General features: G+C 34.7%; 1 protein-coding gene across 2 annotated transcripts in view; it reads right to left on the bottom strand.

Moving 5' to 3' along the window:
• Positions 1-337: 337 nt before the first annotated feature.
• Positions 338-22,884, bottom strand: part of HAPLN1 (hyaluronan and proteoglycan link protein 1) — a 63,345-nt gene continuing 40,798 nt past the window's right edge. The window contains exons 3-5 of one of the 2 annotated variants that reach the window (XM_039875009.1): positions 8,489-8,860; positions 3,927-4,229; positions 338-2,104 (exon numbers count right to left, since the gene is read on the bottom strand). In XM_039875009.1, the coding sequence (XP_039730943.1) occupies positions 1,815-2,104; positions 3,927-4,229; positions 8,489-8,860 (965 nt within the window). In that variant the 3' untranslated portion in view covers positions 338-1,814. The remainder of the gene's footprint in view (positions 2,105-3,926; positions 4,230-8,488; positions 8,861-22,884) is intronic. The other variant, XM_039875010.1, reaches the window with a different exon arrangement.

Raw genomic sequence — 22,884 nt, forward strand, 5'->3', positions numbered from 1 at the left:
TCAGCAGTGTTTGAGTTAAACCTCACAATCTCTTTGGATTTATATTTTTGTACAATTTGTATATCCAACCTAATATAAAAATGAGCATGCATACATTGTCATCTTTTAATATTAAAGCATCTGAAAATTTCCAGATATACTTTTGATAAGTGATCTACTTTTATTTATGATATTTTGTCTAGATAATGTATGAATATACTTATGGTTTCATGGACTTCCAATTGTTCTATACCTTTCACACATGTAACTCTACATTTGGAAAGTAAATTTATTAGAATTATTACAGAGCTTTAAATGCAACCACAATCAATTCAGGAAACAAATTTATTTACTCATGTTCATGGGAGGAAAATCTACACAAAAACATTCATGAAAGTATACCAGCTGCATCATACTTGGATTATTATACTAAATCCCATTTATTAGAACTTATTGTGAAACAATGGGAAACCATGAAGCGTAATTTGAATACAAATATTGGTCCCTGTAGGGTCTCAACAATCATAAAAATATAGGAAAACAGAGCTTTATTTAAGATTGGAGTTGCTAATGTGGAAAGTTGTTTTTCTGAACCTGGCACTACCCTTTAACTTATAACCCTGAAGATTTTAATGTAAACACTTTGATGACAGCTTCAGTGTTTCACTTATGCCTAATGACCAGTAAAGAAAGTGACATCACTGACCACATTTTCTATGTGGAGGAAGATTAAGAACTACTTTTTTCCCCAAACACAGGCACCAATTGGGCTTTCTAATGTATATACAAATAGGAGAAATAAGAATTTTAAAAGTTGGGTTCTTATTTCTTGGTTAGGCAAGTGTGTAGTTATTCACTCCTTTTATGATTTGAATTTTTTAATGTAATGTAAATAAGAAATTATTAAATAGTTTAAAGTTATTTTTATAGGACAATAATATTTCATAGGTTAACATAAAACCAAGCTGCTAAATTTTACAGTTTTTCTGTCCAGCAGTTTATCTATATAACTGCCCTGAGTAGATGCTAAATGCTGCTTAGCAAATGGCCCTTAGAATTTAAATATAACTCAGTAAAGCTACTCAAAAGATAAAACAATTCTTCTTAGGCATGTGTAATTTTAATTAGAAGAAGGTAGGAGTCTCTCATTGGTTAAATATTATCTGCTTATTTAACTTTAATACTTTACATAAATGGGGCTATTAAGGAGTTTTTACTGTGCTTGTTACTATGCATTGGAGTCCATATGATTTTTTTTTTTTTTTTGGTCAAAAAGGCAGGACTTTAAAGAGTAAAATATTGTATTGGAGACTTGAAATATTAACTTTTAGAAAAGTGTAGATTATTCTCTTGTGAAACTGAGTTCTGTTTAATACCTCAGAATCTCGGTTTATGTAAAGAAGCCTGTATTTCAAATCTGTTGCTCTAATTTGTTTATTGTAGTACATTTCAAAATTGTACAAATGTGAAAAATTTGTGCTTGTGGAAGCTGCCGCTCTGAGTAGCTTTATTTCCCTTAATTTAATCCTAGCAATCCTCAAGCTATTGCATGCCCCGTTCATGAAAGGATACTTCGTTGGGATGATGTAGCATAAACAGTTTGGCTCTAAAGCCTCCTTATGTATCACTTCCCTTAAAATTATATTAATTTATAATATATATTGAATGATAGCTTTACAAAAACAAATTAATGAATTGATCTTTATGAAAAGGATTCTTTACAGTAAGTAAAAAAGGGTTATCACAGTTTTGGTAACTTGCATGAGTTCATATTGAAAAAAAACCTTTCACATGTTCTTAACGACTTTAAAACTGACGTGCTCTAAGGGGCACACTCAATTGTATGCTCTGAAGCAGTAGACACCATACAGCTTATATTTTTTATCTGGGAAACCCACGAAGCGCACCGCAGCCTCAGTAGGACTGCAGCGCTTTCTTGGCCTAGAAATAGGGTAGCGGACACTGCCATCCGCCAACCAGCCCGCATCGCAGCGGTCATATCCCAGAAGTTTCCAGGCAGCAAATATCTGGCCCACTTTCGCAATCTGAGCACCATCATCGAGACAAGCTTGCACCGCTTCATCATAAGTCAGCTTGGTGTGGTGGATCAGGTAGTAAAAACGGCCTGCAGAGAGAAGGAGAAAGTCAATGAGATTGCCTGCCAATGAGACACACAGGGATGGAAGGAGCTCAAAATGGAAATGTTTCTCAATGAAGTGGGATATAGAACAATGTCTGTAAAGCTTTTGGAACATAGGATCCTGAATTAAATGTAGTGCTCTGGGTCACTTTTCATTAAATTAGTTTTTTTCTTTTCCCCTTAATACATGTTCAGACGTGCCCTTTTATAGCTTTAAAAAAGAAAAGAGAAATGACAGATGCAGTTTCTGTTAGCTAATTAGTGACTAAAAGGGCCCTTCTATGGCACCAGAGAAGACAGAATTCCATGTTAAAAGCAAGAGCTATTTAAATTCTAGCTGTAGCAAGACTGAACCCCAGTACAAGTTTCTGGAGAGGCAAAATTTGAATGTGAAAAGATCAAAAAACATTCCTGACATAAAAAGTCCATTTAAAAAATATCAAAAGCCCTCAAGTCCTTTTCATTACAGGTATCAATAAGACATTATTCTTATTCAAAGACTACAGTATGAAAATGCAAAAAATACAGGAAGTCACTTGCCATAAATAATACGGGCTCAGAATGTGAACCTAGTCTGTTCACTCACTAGCAGAGAAGATGAATTTATTTATTTTTTCCAACTTTCCTCTGTGAGAGCCCTGATATCTAACAGGTTTTTGTTTTTTTTTTAATTTCACAAGAAAGCAAGTTAGTCTGAATCACTTCTTAAACAGTGTTAATTACCGAGATTCCTTCGATATATATTATATATGCATAAAATGTATAAAATATGACATCAGCTGACTGAAGTGGTACACACCACCTGAAGACTTTCTCAGACTTTAAATTTCTGGTAGAATATAATCACTCTCTTATCTGATTACACATTGTGATATGATATCTCCCTGTGCCTCATTTACTATAGATTATCCAAGTACAAATTAATGTTTGCCAGTTCTTTCTAGACTAAGATGATGTGATTTAGAGAAAGGGTAGAAGCCATCAAAACATTAGCTAGAGGGTGAATTCTATCGTGTATACCAGGGGTAGGCAAACTACATACAGCACATCAGTCAAAGTTTTATTAGAACATAGCCACACCCATCCATTTAATAACTTCTATGGCTGCTTTTGTGTTACTACCTACAAAGCTACATTGATTTAGTAGTTGCAAACAAGACAATATGGCCCACAAAGCCAAAAATATTTATATAGCTCTTTACAGAAAGTTTGTTGATCCTTGATCCCTTGCTATTTTTCCCAAAGCATGTCACCAGGGAACTAAAATATAAAATGATGGGGCCAGGGTTTGTTTCATGGATGTGTGACCTGTGCAGTTACACAGAGCCCCATAATTGGTTTAATGGCCTGTTATTACTATCTTAAAATTCTCAATAATTTGTGAACAAGGAGCCTACATTTTCATTTCGCTTGGGCCCACAAATTATGTGGCTAGTTCTCGATGGAGGAAGGTAGAGTGGGGAGTCATGTTGAATACAACGAATCAGTCATCGACAAACCCCAGACAATATCACAGTTTAAACTATGTCATAATAACAATTGAATGCAATAAAACCTAGCAATAGTGGAAATAAGCACCTTTGCTTGACTTTTGTGGATTTAAAAAAAAATATGACATTAAAGAACTTTTGCATCTTTTCAAACTGAAGCTACTCCTTAAATCTTTTTTCCTTTTCCTTTCCTTCCCTTCCCCACCTCTCCCCTCCTCTTGTAGATGAGATTAAGTGATTAATTTTAAGATTAAGTCAAGTGAAGTGTCCTAGTAGGTACTGGTCTCTGATATAGGGCAGTACAGTTAATATCCTACCATTGAAGTTGGATGTAAAACAGAACACATCATATCTGCTTTTAGCTTTATCCCAAAACCCGTAGTTCCTGACACCGGGCACTGTGTTCTGGCCTCCGCAGGGCTCTCTCGGCTTGGTGATGGGGTATTGCACAGAGCCATCGCTGAGCCAGCCAGCGTTGCACCAGTCCAATCCACCTCGCCAGGCATCATACAGCTGGTCAAAGGAGGCAACCACAGCATCTTGTTCCAGACAAGCCTGCTGTGCCTCGTGAAAGTTGAGATTGTAGCGCCCCAGTCGTGGAAAGTAAGGGAATACCACACCTGTCCAAGGAAGAAAGCACAGGATCATCAGTGGCACAAAAAGGAACTATGAGCGAATCCCATTTGACTGGTGAAAAAACATAATAGAATCTCCATCATATGAAGTAGTAGTTTTTGATCAACTTGCAATTGGTTCTCATAGGCCCTTTCCCCTTCAAACAGCCTCTGGCTCTGAGCATCTCAAAATTAGATATGTGGTTTGATAATTTCAGTGGTTTACCTCTTTTGCTAAGAGTTCAACTCAGGCCTTAAAATTTCTCCTTTCTGCAGATTATATTTTCCAAATAGCCCTCCATCTGCCACTGGTTATTAACCCTAAAACGGATTCCTACTAAGCCCCTTTCAAATGGAAAAAAGTCATTATCGAATATTAATAGTGGTAAAGGATGTAGAAATAGTGCTGAGAGAAAAGGTGTTGATCAAAATTCGCAGTATTTTTTTCTTAGTATTAGTCTTATATAATTAGTAATTAGTTTTATATAGTCTTTTAAATGTATAAAAACATGTTAAATTCTTCAAATGTAGATATATATACCTCCTTTTACATGTACTGCTAAAAACTTGGAGATAAATAACTTTCACTCAGGAGGCTTCTGATTTGGAGAAACCCAAAAGTGAATTCTTTTGCATATCTAACAAAAACTGAATTAAGCAGTCTTATTTCATATTAATAAGATAATCCTTTACAGTGAGGCACATTGGGGCTCTCACGTTTAAATTTTTACTGTAGCCCCTAATCTTTTTTTCTTTTCTGTTGTTGAACAGTACAACTAAAATAAGGGCTTTTATTTAAAAATATTTCCATTACTATTTTTCAGCTTTTCCATTTCTATATTACAAATCAAAACTAAGCTTTAAAAAAAATTTTATTACAAATAGAAAAAAAAATTCCCAAGCTTGTCCTCTACAAGGCATGCACATAATAAACACCTGTTGATTAAGTTAATGCTGAAGAATTAAATATTTTAAAGAGCAAACGTAAACTGTGTGACTTGGTGCTTGACTTTGCCCAGGGAGATGAATGGTTTTCCAAAAGCATCCTTGTCAGTCAAATAATCATGGGAAGTGATTGAGTTGTCTCACAACTCTCTGTACAATTTCTCTAAAGGTTAAGGATTACTTAAGAAAGCAAAGGTGTACCACTTGCCAGACTTTAAGAAGGACCACTCTATCAGAATGTCCCTCTTAGTTGCTAAAAGACAATTTATTTAGAGTGATTATTGCCTTGGAGTTTTTAAATATAATTAGAATTAATACTTTAGCATGTGCAATATAAAAAATTGTCCCACTGACACAGTAATTTGGTGAATTATAGCACGTGTACTATTTTTATGAGACTGCAGACCCTCTTTTAAGATGAATGTACAATTCACTAATGGTATAACCAGCACACAGGAAATGTTTTCTTTTATAAGTTGTCCTGGAAGACTCTACAAAAAGAAATTTCAATAGCCTAAATCAAGTCGTGGTCCACTGAAGGCCTCTGCAGTACACGTTGGTCCTTCTAGGGCAGTCCAGCTGGCACTGTCCACCACAGGCAGAGATCCAGGAAGGCTTCCTAATCTCATCCTGCTTTCTCAGGTTCTTGGCTGACGGATCTGTAAGCTGAATCAGAGCCAAAAGGAAGGAAGAAAAGACTCTCTGCGTTGCCTCTGTCCCCTGCAGTGATGATAGCAAGGAAGGCTGGAGATGGCTCTATCTAAAAACTGCCCAGGCACCCAGCTAAGAACCCAGCCCGTGCTGGGAAGGAACTGCTACCATTCACCCTCTTCCCTTGTGTCTTCATCCTCTTTACTCAGCAACCCCAGGAATGCTGCTGAAAAGGATAATATTTAATTTATCCTGTAGAGATTTCCTTGGCAGCTAGACCTCAAGAATCTCAATGTGGAGAGAGAAAGAAACCATTTGGGTTGAATTCCATTTCCCAAATGACTCAAGAGAGTAACAGTGGAGGATATAAAATATTTTAATTTATAATCATTTTAAAGGCCAAGACAATTTTTCAGGTTTAAATTCACTCAAGTATAGCTGATGGACTCTCATGGGCATTAGAAAAATGTTTTCTTTAGTAATTTTCCCTTGATTAACTATTGAATGCTACTGAAATATGATTGATTCGGTTTCAAATTTAGTGTTATATATTTTTATTTGAGTTCCTTTCAAATTTAACATAATTTCATGCAACCATTTCGTAAAGTCAAAGTGAAACCTTATATTAAAATAATTTCTCAATTATAAGAATAGTCAACTTATTGTTATATTAACTTGAAAATTTACATAAATTTTAATTAATGTTTGATGATGCCAGAAAGAACATATTCCAAGTACATTAAGGTCAATTTTTATGTCTCAGCCAAAGTTTTAAAAGCTTCATTGTATTGTGCACATTTGGTGCGCACATTTCAACAATCAGATGTTTCTAACAAGTAGGGGCATTTCTGGAACTATATGTTTGTTAGTCTTTTATTTATTTACTTATTTTCTTCCAGCTAGTTAAGATTTCAACATCTAAGAGCATTATTACAGAAACCTTCTTGGCTCTGTGGAAAAATGTACAATTTCTACAGCTGAATTATGAAGCAATTGTGATTGCTTTCATCTAGCATTACAAAAATAAGAAAAGTGAAACTTTCATGGGTGAGAAAGAAGGTTATATAGTTATTTTCCAAGTATAATTATTTTATACTTATATGTCAAGATATTATTAAAAGATCTTTACTTTTCTATGAAGTTCCTGAGCCAAATGCTATAGTGCTATGCATCACTACAAAGGGGATTAAAAAGAGTGATACAGCACATGGAAAAGAATAATACCAAATGATGTATACTTGGTCAGTCAAAATGTGTTTTGAAAACACATTCTTTAAGATTTATAATTGCATAGGGTAATTATCCTACTTGGCAAATATCAGTTTGTTAGACATATGAAAGGTTTTCGGACCATGGTACATACAAAAACTAAATTTCAATAACTCTATAAAGTAAATAGTTTTAGTAATAAAGAGGCAGAGACCATGTAGCATAATTTTACCTTCCTCAGTGCCTCTCCTGGTGTCTAGCAGTGCTATGCACATATCTGAAATATTTTTCTATTTCTAAAAGTTCTCAGACTATCTTTTTATGTATTTGGCCTCATTTTAACTAGTGTTCATGGATATTAATTTGACTCAATAAAAACTGAAAGAACAGGTGGCATGCAATCAGGAGCCAAGAACTACAACTAAAAGAGAAGAAAAGATGACAAAAATGCACTTTATGATATCCTGTAATTTATTAGATACATAAAGCTAATAAATTTCCATACAGGTGATGGGATTCTATGAGATTCAGAAGGTCAAACATTCAGTGATGTGCTAGTGGACCAAACACATATTTTCCAAAGGCACAAGTCTGTTCTAGGATGGGAAAGGAGCTTTTAGAAAACACACACCTATATTTATATGCATAAGGAAGAAAAGTGTTCTATTGATGCAGTCAAAATTCATCGTTCAATTAAAGAAAGACTTAAATTCATGAATGTAAGATGCTTTCAGATACATGAGAAACTACGGAGAGGAGTTTTCCTACTGGCGGGGCACATTGAGAGAGGGTGGGCTTTGGGCAGAGGATGGCAAAGACACATTTTATTGTTTAGTTTTCCACATATTTTGGTTTTTGAATCTACTGAATATATTACATATACAATAAATACATTTTCCCTCAAAATGCTTTGACCATTTGGTATTCAATGTCTGAGAGACTATAGAACATTAAAAATAATTATTTCTTTACAAGACTATTTAAATAAACCTGGAGGTTACTTTTGTTAAATTAAGTTTTCACAGTTACTTTATGGGATACAATTATATGTATTTTAGTTAGCAGATGTCCTTCACAAAACTTGCCATTATTTTGAAACTAGGATAATTTTAGAAGTATAACAACAACAACAACAACAACTATGCAATGTGAATTTCTCAATAGCCATGCAATGAGATTTAAATTTTACAAGGCAGTTTCTGAATATTATTAATTCAGTTCTATTGCACTTTTCTCCTACTTGCAAATAGCTTCAATTTTGTATTATAACCATTGTGTGTACATTTCAAATATGAAAGCAGGAATCATAGGCAGGCTAGAAAATACAAAAGAATAGAAAAATGTGCTATACATGGACTTTTGGTTTCTTACATCATCACTATGGTAATCACTAGACATTACTTGTCATAAAAAAAGAGCAATTATCATTTCTAATTTTGACATGATTTATAGACACTTACCTTGTAAATCTAATGCTACCACAGTAGTATCATCTTCTAATCCTTCAATCACCTCACACTTATATCTTCCATAATCCTCCAGGGTGAGGTCTGTGATCACCAAAGAAGCATCGTTTTCACTTTCTCCGTTCAGAAACACTCTACCTTGGTAGCTTCCATAGCTTTTCTTATGATATCCCATAGAAACAAAAACGTCCACTTCTTTGAGGTAATCTGAAGTTAGCTTGGTCCACTTAATTCGGATTTTGTGGGTTCCTGAGCCAAATGCTGTAGGGTCTCGATAAAATTTACATGGCAGTGTAACATTGCCACCTCTATGTGAGAACACCTTGTCTTGTTCTGCTTCCACGAGTAGATGGGGGCCATTTTCTTCTGTAATAATAATAATAATAATAAAGAACTATTAATATGCTTCTAGACTTTTTTTATAAAATGAATTATGCTACCTATACAGGCCATTTCACAAACAGTAGCATTGGGTGATAAGCTTCCCTGCATTGTTGGACATTAATCTCTTTTGAACCACAAAGAAAGGTATCTCCAGACCTTAGAGGCCATTTATAAGTAGCCATGTCTTTTAAACTACTGAAAAAAGGAAGGATGTGAATTATAATAATTAAGAAATATTAGACATAAGACTCCACAGTCATCTGAAGTTTGATAATTTCATAATAAATTACATATTTTTTACATTTAAATATCAAAAACATATACAAGACCAAGAGTAATAACAGAGAACCATGACTATTTCATCAATATAAACCAAAAAATTTCAAAGTGGGAGAGTTTTTCTCTTCCTAAGTGAGCTCTCTCAGATATAAATCTGTATTATATTTACCAGAAAGCATAAAACAACATAATTAACTTTCATTATACTGTTCTGGCCAAAGAACTTAGAAATAGTCTCACATTTATGACCTCTATTCCAATATACACCTATGATTAAAATGTCATTCTGGAGCATTTTAATCAACGTGCATTTTATTTTCACACAAAGGCTATAGACATCAGGCATTTTTAGCAAATGCTTTAAAAAATTCCAGATTTTGAAATATATTCCTCAAAACTTGAATGTTCAAAGTATATTCAAAGTTATATTTATTTTCTGATTAATCAATTTATTATTTCTTCCCTTAAATCTCCTTCTACTCCCTCTCTCTTTGCTTCCTACTATGTCTTATTTTACAGTTATCCTATCACTTCCACCTTTCTTTTCCTTGTCCTTCTAGTTTTCTCCTCCCTCTGGCAAGGTCTTTATAGCCTTCCAGAGAGCACCGCAGTATTCCAAGCTTGCCAACTCAGCAGGGCTGCTGTTCTCTAGAGAGATAGCTGTTATTTTCAGATCTTGGCTTACTCTGGGGTTTCCCCTGGTTAGCTCATTGTGCTTTTGACCTTGACAAGGTCTCTTGAGGATATGCAAGATTTGAAAATGAGAAAATGATATAAGAACGACTGGACACAAACACCTTCTCTCCCATACATAGCTTTCAAAGGCTGCCGAAGCTGCCTGTTATGCAGCCCTTCCTGCCTCAAGCTGGTAGGTACTGAATAAACCTTGGACATGAATTATTTAAGATACACAAGTCACCAAGAAGAGTAGCCACTCACCTCTAGACAGATCTGAAAACTTAGTTATTTAATGGCATACATAGAATTCAGATTTTAAAATAAAAAGTGTCCAAAAATAGATACCGTGTTTCTATTTTTATCCTATAACAATCAGAATTATGTAATATTCAAAAATAAACATAATTTTATGTATGTCAGCCCCAATCCTTAGAAACTGAGCAGTTTAACAAAGCCATCAATGCCCCTACTTTGAATAGATAAAAAAAAAAATGAGAAGATATTGGCTTAATTAAAACAAATCACAAATCCATCTCATTAAGCATTTTCTTTAGATTCTATTTTTTTATCTTATTTAGGACCATAGAATTGTAAGAGATGAAAGGTAAATCTATCCAACTCCATCCTACATAGCTTTCCCCCATAATATCCCCAATGACTGCATTCGAGTTCTACCTACATATCTCTAGTGTTTTCTTTCTGGCAAGAGGGAGAAGTGCTGTTGACTAAGTATGCTCAGTTATGCCTGAGGGCCTTAGAGAACATCTCCTATCCAGACCCTCGGGAGGAGACTTGGGAGCTGGCCTTCCCATGCTGGGGGACTTGAGTTTAGACATGACACAGAGCTACAGGATGTTGCAGCTTCGTGATTCTTTTAAGCTTTTTGAAGTCAAAATCAATGCCCAGATACACTGGGATAAGGAGTATTGCAGTAGTTAGGAGGTCTTTAATATGATGGAGACCTTGTTCTAACCTCATCTATTTAATTTACTGACTCTGTAGCCTTGTAAGTTGTATAATTTCTAAGTCCCAATTTCCTTATATGCGAATTAGGGGTAGTAACATCTACTATATATAGTTGACCTAATAGACACACGAAGCGCTTAAAATAATGTCCATTCACTGTTGTAAAATAATGTCCATTCAAAGTAAGTGTCCACTCACTGTTGATTGTTCCTATTGTCTAGATTTTTTACAGTATTTCTCTAGTATGATCCTGCCTAATACCGAGCATAATTTTGGCATACAGTAAACTTCCATAGTTTCACTTACATATAAAGTTTTGAATCATGTGGAGTGAAAAAATATATAAAATGCCACCTGTGTTATATAGATAACCTGGAAATTATCATGTGGTTTAGCTTAATCATCAGGTGTTCCAGAATGAATACAAGGTCTGAGTGTTTTATAAATTAAAGAGTTAAAGCAAAGATTAAAACTCTTGTACAAAGGACTGAGACTTCTAATTTTTTTCTGTAGTTAACTGTAAATCATGTTGTAGTATTTTAGAAGTATAAGCTTCTGCTTTTTTTAGGTACTATTTACTTTAACTCCAGCATTGTGAATAGATGACGACTTATGTGGTATAATATTGAGAACTGAGCAGATGCAAAAAATCCACTGACTTCCCCAAATAATTTTCTAACAAGCCTGTCAGAATGTATACACTTCTACCATTCTTATTTTTCTGTGGGGGTAGGGGGCACTGGGGTGTTGAGTCAATAGATGACAGAAGTCCCCGGCTGAAATTCAAAGAACCCTAAGAAAGATGTGCAACACGTGACACATTGAGTGACTGAGGGCCATTAATGTTTTTTAACCAAAACCACCAACATGGCCTTGAAAACAATGTATGCTGGTAGTTGCTTGTTTTTAGAAGATTGACACTGCAGATTATAGAGCATTGAGCATTGATGGTGGGAGTGGCCTGTTGCAGAACAAGAAAGACGTAGGAAGGAACACTGGCCAGTGAGTCAAGAGTTCTGGGTTCCATGGCAAGCTCTACTGGGGCTTAGCTCTTTGAGTGATAGGTCTATGTCATGAGAACATTTTAATTTAACATTCTTATCAGGCTCACTATGGCAGGCTGTCGCGATAGGGATCAACCAGGAAACACATTAAGGTGAAGAGGGGAGAGGGCAAGCACAAAGAACAGAAGAGAAATAAGAGTGCTGAGGACAAATTTTGCATTGTCTTGCCTAGATTAAGTGTTGAATCCGATCAGTGGTTACAAAAACCTGGACTGATTCGAAATTAATGTTTAAATCAAAACTGTTTGATCAACAGGCAAATAAAATGCAAAAAGAAAAAAAAAACTTCATCATCACATGAGTATTGCCTGTTTTCCTTTTCATTTTTTGAAAAATATATAAAACTAAGCATTGTACATGTGCTCATTTTGGATGGTTTGAATTTTTTAGAAGTTCAGTTTGTAAGTTACAGAAATTTCATATTTCTACTTGTGAGTGCCAATGACAGTGACTTGAAAGGTTAGATGCCCTTCAGAGACCACAGTTGTCTCCAGGGGAAACAGCAGGGCCCTGTTATTATTTTACAAATTCTGCTGTAAAATCCAGGACATTATTCAATTTTACCAAATTATAAAAAGCACTGGCATGACCAAAAAACTGATCTTTGCATTGCTATGTAATTCAGCCAAAGTCTTTTAAACAATAGGACAAAAACAATTAGTTGCAGAAAATAATTTAGAAATATGGTATTAGATTATGACCTATTATTCTTAGTTTTATTAAAAATATAATCTTTTATTTTTTGGAGGAGGGCGTTCCTTGCCAGAAAAATAGAGGTGACAGGAAAAAAGAGAAGGTGTTATGGATCAAAGTTTGTCTTTTAAAACTAAATCATGTATTGTACAAAATAATCAGTTTTGGTTACTTTCTCACTGGTGTATAGACAAAGTAGCCTACAGAATTTTGGACTTCCTAGGTCAGTAAAATGTAAAAACAAAAACAAAAAACTGAGGAATATATTTAATATGACTAAATAAGGTGTTAATCAAGGACCTTAAAAATACTCCCCTCCTAAGAAAAATCTCTAGCACCATTGTTTGAATATTTTATTATTGTAGTAAAATATATATAACATAAAATTTGTCATTTTAACCATTTCTAAATGTACAACTCAGTGGCATTAATTATTTTCACAATGTCGTGCAACCACTATCACTATGTATTTTCAAAATTTTTCATTGCTCCAACAGAAAGCTAGTTCCTCCCTGACACTCCAAACTGTTAGGCAGAGACTCAATTATCAGCTCTATGATGAGTCATTTGAAAAAATTGCACAGGTTTTAAAAATAGTTTCTTATTTTTGTGACATCTGTTATCACTTTGGTGGGTATGGATGAGTAAGGCTAACACTTTGGAAGCTGTCACTTTCCTTAGGGTAACCAAACCTGCTGGAGGGTGAGTAACCAGGATGGATTTGTGTGTGTGTGTGTGTGTGTGTGTGTGTGTGTTGTTGTTGTGTTGTTTTGCTGTGCTTCCCATAGTCTACTGAAAACACTCATTCTGTGTCCCTCCTCCATGTCTGTTCATGTTGCTCCTCCAATATCGACATAGTGTCTGGCATATGATAAATGTCTGTGACTGAAATGAACTAGTGCTATCTAGAGCCTGTGCTAGCTATGGCAGCAGACATGAATACCTGTATTTGCTTTATACAATTACATAGCTCTAAAGTGAAAACACTTTATTTATTTTTTTTTAAATGAAATATACATATAAAGACTATTTAAGCAGAATACATAATTTAGACATTGGTCTCTCATTGTCCTTTACACAGTTCATTTGAGTGGGATAAATAATTTAGAAAACAAATATGGAATATCTTACTCATTAACCTTTAACTGTTTTTAATTATTTTGTTTTCCTCAGACTGGAATGAATCTAATTTTTTCTGAAGTTGCTCGCCTGTGTCAGAAGCTCCCACTGTTTCGTCATGGTTCTGATGTGTTTGGTCAGCTTCGCATCAAAAACTTTTACAAAGGTCCTCTTCACAGTCTTTCCCTTCCCCCCATCCAACCTTTACTGTCCTGTCAGAGGGCTGATCACTTTTAAATTGAAAGAGCTTTAGTTTCTTCCCCAGCTAATCCTTGATGCAAAGGACTCTGAGCCTCTCCTCCATGACTCAGTGTCTCAGGAAGGGCCTATCTAAAGAGAGCAGGAGAGAAGCTCTAGAGGATCTATTTTGCCCTCTCCCTTCAAAGTACTTAATTTGAGTTTGAAACTTTCTGGGATTTCTCCCTAACCCATCTTTGCTTTCATCTGCCCTAAGACTATGTGTGCTTCTTACTATTTGTGTAAATTCAAACGAAATAGGTATCTTTGCATAAACTTAGTCTGAAAGAATTCACAGGAAACACAAGAAACTAATAACCTTGCTAGTCTGTGGAAGGTGAGTTGGATGTCTGGAATCTTGGAAGATTTTCACTGTGTATACTTATATGTTTAAAAAAAATTCAAACAATGTGAATATATCACCTATGCACATACTAAATAAAAATGATATGAACATAAAATAAATAGTTGAGGTAATTTAACAAACAAACAAACAAACAAAACCTTATCTAGAGAATGGCTAAAAAAGATACTTAAGAAACTGGTAGCCAAGATTATGATATATTGTTATAATTGAAGGATTATATTTTTGCAGAAGACTTATAGCTCTGTTAATAAAAATGCTGTCTTTAAACATGTCTTTAAAACACCAAAGTTTTACCTAATTTTCTCTATTCCTTAAAGATACCACTGCCAAATGTTCTGACCATTGTCTAGATTTGAACTATAAAGAAAAAGCCCAATGCTAAAAACGTGATAAATGAAGATTACTCCTTGCTGTAAAATTGCTCACTGCTGTTTTTCACCACCTGTAACCTTGCCTTTTGGTCTCACAGGCTAAAAGAATTTATTACTCCCATTGCCCACGCACCCTCCACCTTCTCTCTAACCACCGTATATTCTTTGTGCCCTGCTATTTTCTATCAATCCACAGCTGAACCAAACTGCCTAGAATTGTGTTTTTATAACTTCCTTAAATGGCTTGTGTCCTTTCTGCACTGTCTGATCTGATGTGCCATGAAACATCCTCTAAGGTATTGACCATATCCATCTTCCTTCCTTGCCTTAAGTTAAATTGCTTTTCTAATAGGAAACTGCTCAATACCAAAATATAGTATTGCTTTAGATGATGTTAACCACGAATATGTACCATGTTTCACAGTAAAAAATAAGGATAAATGCTATTACTATTTTAGAGCTTGGAGGCTGGCCTATGGAATTACTTTAAAAAAAACTTTTTTCTCAAGGACAGTGGAAATTTTTCTCCCCAATGAATGTCTTAGACAAACCTCTGCTATATAAATCTGCTAAAAGGTGGGCTTCTCAGCTTCAAACATCATCAAGAGCCCCCCTACTAGCTCTAGGGGGTCAACTGAACACAGTTCAAAAATCGCTGTTCAGAAATGTAAACCTAAAACTCTGTTAATATCCTGAAAAATGTTCTGTCTCTTCCTAATTCTTCTTTCTTTACCTTTTTGTACCAGGAAGAACCCAAATGTGATTCAAGAGTTTAGTTCTGTTCTGTCGATTAAGTTCTTTGTGGGGTTTTCTCTTTCCAAATTCATTATTATTTCATCTATTTTCTCAACAGTTAGTTTATTGGTTAAGCAAATGGACTATGCCTCTTACATGGCGTCTCTTAACCTCTCTGTGCCTCAGTTTCCTCAGCAGCAAAATGGAGTTAAGCCACTTTCTTCCCAGGAGTCCAGTGAGGTAATAATATATTGAGAATTTCCTTGTGTCTGGTATACCGTGAGTGCCCAGTAAAAGTTGGCTCTCACTAAAAAATAATTACTGAGCATCCACAGTGTGCCAGGAATGCAAACCAGCTTCTAACTTCGACATTGTTTTCTTTCCTGCGCTTTTTCACAAGACAGTTTCTAGAAAGTACTGGTTCCTGAGAAATTCACCTCCCATCAACTTTTGATGATTCTCTTAATCCACTGGTTCTGAGTGGGGCAGGAGCACATTTCAGAAGGACCGCCAACTAAGAATCCTCTTCAAGGAAAGGAAATCTATTTGTAACTATATAATTCAACTTCTTTCTGCCACCTCCTCAATTTCCTGGGGATTCTAGACAGTGATCACTTGGGGATAGAGGTGGAATGTGTTTATTCGCAGCTGCCACCCTACCCCTACCTTGCTCCTCTAACTCCTCTAAAGAATCACCACTGTGGCTCGTAGGAAAAGTTTCTCCAAAGTCCAAGACCAAATTTATTTTTTCATAGTGATTTGTTTTCAGGAGGATAATTATATCGATTGATAGAATACAAAGAGGACCAATTTACCTACTGCTTCACTGAAAAGATTCCAAGAAAAGGCGTAGATGGAGGCTGTATGGTTTCTGTGTGAGTTAGGAACACGAAAACTGTCCTGCCTGTGTTTGAATCTCACTTTTACCACTTAAAAACCATAGTACTCAATCTCTCTCACTTCAGTGTTGTGAGGACTAAATGGAATGACCCCGGTAATGTGCATCATACATAGTAAATGGCTTTAAATGTTAATATTAATATATAATAATATAAATAATAATATATAATAATATTATTGCCATTGGTAAGTCTGATACAACGTGTCCAAGAACTAGAGACAACTCAGATTTGTCTGCTTTGGTTAATAATTTTTAGAATTTAAATTTATCCATGTTAGCAAAGATTCATGGATAAAGAAATGGCATTTAATTCCTATTATTTTAGACTTCAAATAAAAAAAAAATTGGGTTATCACAGTCATAGGAAGATTAAGGAAACATCACAGTAAAATAAAATGGAAAATAAAATTTGAACACTTCACTAATACGGTGAATGACATTCTTAATATAAACATACTTTTCAGGATTTAAACTGTGATAGAGGCTTGTTTCAAAGAATATAGGGGAAACCAAAATATTAGCATGAGTCATTCTTCATTAGGCTGTAATTAACCACACACTCCTTAAGTAGTGGAAATGTCTTCATGTGGTAAAGGGGTACATCTCAAATGTACTTGTCTCTACTCAGACCACTTCCACATTGTGGTGAAGTATAAGGTCAAGTTATCTTTACTTTGCACAAAGGACCCCGTTTGCTTTATACACTGATATGGTTAATGTCTTCACTTAGTATAAAAGACATCAAGATGATACTGTCACAGAGTCAATCCTGGAGGCAAAAGGGATCTTGTGGGTTTTTTTACTTAATAAACAGTCGTGAATCGATATGCTACAATGTGCCAAGTATTAAATTAATGCTGAAACAAAACAAAAGGTAGGTCAAACACAAATGCCCAGGTGGGCAAGGCTGAAGGAGTGAAGGGCGCATAACAGTCCTGAGAACAACAGGATGTGAAAAAGACCATCTGTACCACTGCTGGGAGCACATGCCTCAAACTAAAGCAAGTACTGGTTCCCACCAATGTTGTCCAATGGGAATACAGGCTGAAAAACAACACATCTTTGGATTTTTCAACAGACACTAAACATGTAGATTTTAAAGCAAAAATCCCCTATTTTTAAATATTTGTTATTAAAGATTTTTTTTAAATTATAGGAGAAAAAAAATGACCACATATAGTGATGAGGATTCAGACTCTTGGAAGTATTTGCATCTGGGAACCTTTGCATTTTCCTTTCCCCCACCTGGTGGTGCTGAGGGTCTCCAATAGCAGACCAGGGCCATCTCTTTGTCTCTATCTGCATTTCTTTCTTTTCCAGATGATCTCATCTAGTAACATGGCTATAAATACCACTTATGTGTTGATGATTCCAAAACTTTCTAGTCATGCTCTTTTTCCTGAGCACCAAACTAATAAATCCAACTACTTGCTGGTCATATATTAAATGTCAAGATAACTTGAGTCCTGCCTCAACCTCCCCAAACCTATTCTCCCAATCATCTTTAATTTCGTTTATGCCTCCATCATCCATCCAGTTGTTCAAGCCAAAATCTAAGAAGTGCGTTTGATGTGTTCCTTTCCCTTAATCTCTACATCTAATGTACCAGCAAATGCTATCTCTACCTCCATTTTTCTTTTATCAATTTGGTTCATCTCCATTCATCTCCACTACTACCATCCTGTTCCAAATCACCAAGATTTCTCAGCTAAACTACCTCAAGACCCTCCTAAAGGTCTCCTTACCTTTACTCTAAGCTCACCACGATCTAACGTTCATGTGGTCTTTTTTATATTATGTCATCTCCTTGCTCAAAGTACTTTTAGAATAAAATCTGAAATCTGTACTCTAAGCCAAATAAATAGAAAGTATTATGGTTTCACCCTTGCCTACTCTTCCAAACTCATCTTAAACCACTCCTCTCCACTGCTGAGCTAAATTTCCTTCAGCTTCCTTCTGATTTAAAAACACCATGTTTATTCCCATCTCAGAGAATTTGCATTTCCAACTCTTTCTACTTGGAATGCTCTGTCCCTGGCTTTGATGTGACTGGCTCCTGCTGGCTATTCAGATCTCAATTTACAGAGTCTTTCTTGACTCCCCTGTAAAGAGAGTCATCCCACAGCCCCCTGGGGGCTCTTTCATATTATTCCCCTTAAAAAACTTTTATATTTATTGTGTATATGTTTTTTTAAAAAATTTATTCACTTACATATATAGGTCAAATAAATAATTCACTTACATATATAGGTCAAATAAAAAAAAAGAGGCTGAAGTTCAAGAAGCTTGGTTTTAAAGCACTCTTTGACTTTAATATATTGTGGGCAATCTATAAAAAAACTGTTACTTTATCTTTTAAAATAAGGTATTCTGTTTACATGAAAACATCTCAGTGAAGTATTAACCATCTAATCAGCTTTTCAGCATTTTAAGCTAATTAAGACCCTTTGTTAATGATTGTCTGATAAAAGACAAAGTGAGGACATAAAAATAATCATATGCAGACTTTGGAGAATTAAAACTTATCAGCATAATTTATGACACTTTTCAAGAGAAAGTAAGAATTGTTCATAACCCAGATTATACTAGGGAAGGAAACTAAAAATTTATCTCTCTTTCTTTAAAAAAAAAAAGAAAAAAAGGAAAAAAAACTTGTGCAAAAGTATTCATTTTTTATTAGCAACATTATTAGTCATAGATCATCATAAGTCCATTGTGAAAAAAATATAGTAATATAATTAAGAAAAATAAGAAATTTATGTAATGTGTATTGTAATTTATAAGGAAACCTACCTATCTTTAATGTACAAGTCTTTTGTTCCACCTGTGCTTCACTACCATTCAGTAACTCTGAGCCCATAGACAAATGTCATTTTCAATGCTTTCCAGGAACAAGGCAAAGCAAGGAGCCAAAACAAACACCATTACAATCAGAATCATCTAGAAGTGAAAATCTCACTTCACCAGTATGTTTTCAATGGTGTTTTTATTTTAAACTCACAATCACTCTTTAGAAACAAGCTAAGACTCTCCTTTTTCCCCACCTCCTTCACCTAATCTACACACTTGACTGCAATAAATGCTCCTTATTCTAACATGCTTTATTAATTTTTTTGTGTGTGTGATGCATTACGGCCTTCCTGTGCTTTTATCCATGATATCCTTGCCTCTTTTGTGTGGACAATGTTTGGAAAGGTAGGCAGAATTCTTGTTTAACTTATGTTGTTCATTACACTTCACAGCATAATCTTTGAGCTCATTAAAACATACTACTCTGAGCTTAAACATGTGGTAATTAGCCACTGAGTTAGCTCTGAAGTCAACTAACCAACATGTTCACTTAAAACAAGATTAAAATGGCTACCATTTGTACTGACTGCTTGATAATCCTTTTTGAGGGCACACATGTTTAGTGTTACTACATTGTGGCAATACAAAATACAGAAAATGGTTTTGAAGTAATTTCATAGAACTTTTAGATTTCTTATGCTTCAGTGTCTTCATTTTGAAATAAAATTATTTCTATAACAAAGATTCCCATCCTCCCGGTATTATCATTATAATCTCTTAATTAAATATTTCAACTTCCTAGCATTTTGGTAGATTTTTGTATTCCAAAAGACTCTTCTAAAGTAGTAATGTTCCACTTTATATTTAAAACAAAGAACCAAAGCAATGAAGAAATTTAAATCTTTTTTGATATCTAGTAAAATCAGAGAAACATAGTATATTGAAATTATTTTAACATTAAGCCACTAAGCTAGAGGTCAGTGTTTTAGCTGAGTCAACGTTGATTCTTGCAAAGTTGCAATCAAAGTAGAAGGCTTCTCTACTTAATGAGTTTTTCTGGGTATTTGGAAAGTTTCCAAACAATCATTGGCTTCCTGCATATTTTGCTGATTTTAGCACCTAGGATGGAACAGAGAAAGCAATGGCTCTTAGTGTGAATTTGTTGCTACCTGAAAAGATTATTACATATAGGTTTTTATTCCAGGAAATAGTCCAAAATTTATTGTTTTAATAGATGCTTTATAGAGTAACATAAACTCAGCATTCTAGGCTACTCAGCAACAAGTTTAGAAATATTCTTAAGATGTATTTTGAGGGTTTAAATCTACTGATAACAAAAAACTTTAGTGAATATGGTAATATCTTTAAAACTCACTAGTTTTAAATTTAAGTAAGATCTTTTTGTTTGGTAACTAATTATTCTTTTCTCCATATTTCTATCACTGTTTAACACCTCTTATTTTTTTCTTTCTTGCTACCTTCATTGACCTGAGAGTACTGTCAATAAACTCACTGAGGAAAGAGTCTGCCCTTCCATAGCGAATAACTTAGTGTTTTGCATGAAGGAGACCAATGTTCAACAAATGCCTGAATGGGTAGATGTTCTCAAAATGACATACAAATGAAAGACTAGGACATAGGCTGGCAGATGCAAAGTTGGTATGAAAATAGGTATATTTCTGAATACAGATTAAGGGATTTACAGAAATTATATATCAATGTATAATCATTGCACTTCTTGCTTTTCTATTTATAACCATTGTGTATGTGTATATATGTATAGCTATATATGTGTGTATATCTACTATAGCAACTATATAGTTGAAGAAAGATATTACCATGTTGCACTTATACCTATAATTTCAAGAAACTTTTCTGAATGCTTCTGTTTAAATAAAAGTAATAACATATTGCTATATTTTCTCTGTAGCATTCCATAATTTTCCTTCATAGCAGTTATCACAGTCAATAGTTCTATATTTGTAGTAACATCTGTCTCTCACTAGACTATAAACTCGATAAATACAAAACCATGTGTTTTGTTTATATTTTTATCCACAATGCTTATTTACAGTAGGTACTTGCTATAGACTGAGTGTGCCCCCCCCATTCATATGTTAAAGCCTGATCCCCAGTGTGATGATACTTGGAGGTGTGCCTTTGGGAGGTGATTAAGTCATGAGGATAAAGCTGGCACCATGATCTTGGACTTCCTAGTCTCCAGAACGTGAGAAATACATTTCTGTTGTTTATAAGCCACCAATCTATGGTAGTCTGTTATAGTAGCTGAAATAAGTGTATACACGTATGTGTGTAATATGTGAGTATTTTTAAATACATATGTATGTATGTGCCTCTATATATATATGTGTGTATATATATATATATATATATATATATATATATATATATATATATATTTTCCCTCTTGGGTTGGGTTCATTTTTTATATTCAAATGGTGATATTCCTGTGTTTAAGGCTTATGTTCATATTTGGCTTCATGTCCTATAGTAAACTAATAAGAGATTTTAGAATTGATCATCTAACACTCATGATGTTACTAATTTTTATAATTTCATGATGAAATTCTCCAATATGTTAGAGCTAATAATTTCTAGATAGAATTATTAATAGCTTATATATTTATCTGAATACAATTTGGAAAATATACTTGATATGTATGGATTTTGCATTTGTGGCTAAAAATAGCATACTCTGTCTCAAAAAGACAAAAATGAATTAATTTAGCTCTTCATAACACACTGACAGAATCAAAATGAGTTTTAAGTGGAAGAGATAAAATGAAGCTGGAGTAACACTTATCTAGTCCTCCCATTATACTTTGGCTCTGTAGATAGTTTGTGATCATACTAAATTCACATTATTAAATTCTCTCCACTTCTTTTGATTCAGTCTATACCACCAGATCTCAACCCTGCAGATATTACATCAGGAACAGGATAGCAATGCAGTGACTAGATACAATCAGATGCTCTTCACAGCTTCATGCACATATTAGGAAGATTGCTGTGTCCTGCCTCTGGTGGACTCTCATGGAATGTAAGATGAAGCATGCAGTGTGGGAGCTGTGCATATGATCAAACAAAATTTGCTATCCAATCTCATAATCCTCTTCCTCATCTGCTGCCTCTCATTCCATGAATTGAAAAGATTTCCCTGAGATTTGGAAAGACTAACTAAGACTTGATTAGGAACAGTACCTGGATTTATTCAATAAATATGTATTGATCATCTACTACATGCCAGGTACTGGTTTAGGTGACAGGATACATTAGACAAAGATCTCTGCCCTTGTGGAGCTAACATGTTCTTGTGGCAGAGATGGACACAAATGATACATAAAAATAAGTAGAGAGAAAAAGAAAAGAAGCTAGGAGAGGTATAATCGTGCCAGAGGAGAGGCAGAGTGCAGAAATCAGGGCAAGTTCATTAAGGTGAGAAATGAGCCCATATTTGAAGAAGGGGAGAGATTAGCCAGGAGAAACTGCTCCTCATCAACCATGCAACCTGGGACAAGCAACATAAAATTTCTGGGTCTTGATTTTCTCATTAGTACATGGAATATTGATCTAGATGATCTACGCTAAAGTCCTTTTACATCTTTAAATTCTGTAAACTATGATTTAGCTATGCCAAATTACAGAATGAAAGCAGTCACCTAGTTAATGTTCATTAAGCCCATGCAATGTGTCATGTGTTGCTAAATGCCATGAATGCCACAAGATTTAAGAAATGCTCATTATGATAGCAGTCATTTGGATGTATTCCATTCCATTTATTTATT

The sequence above is a fragment of the Pteropus medius genome, unplaced genomic scaffold (genome assembly GCF_902729225.1).
Source record: "Pteropus medius unplaced genomic scaffold, Ma_sr-lr_union100, whole genome shotgun sequence".
In the NCBI taxonomy this organism is placed as follows: domain Eukaryota; kingdom Metazoa; phylum Chordata; class Mammalia; order Chiroptera; family Pteropodidae; genus Pteropus; species Pteropus medius.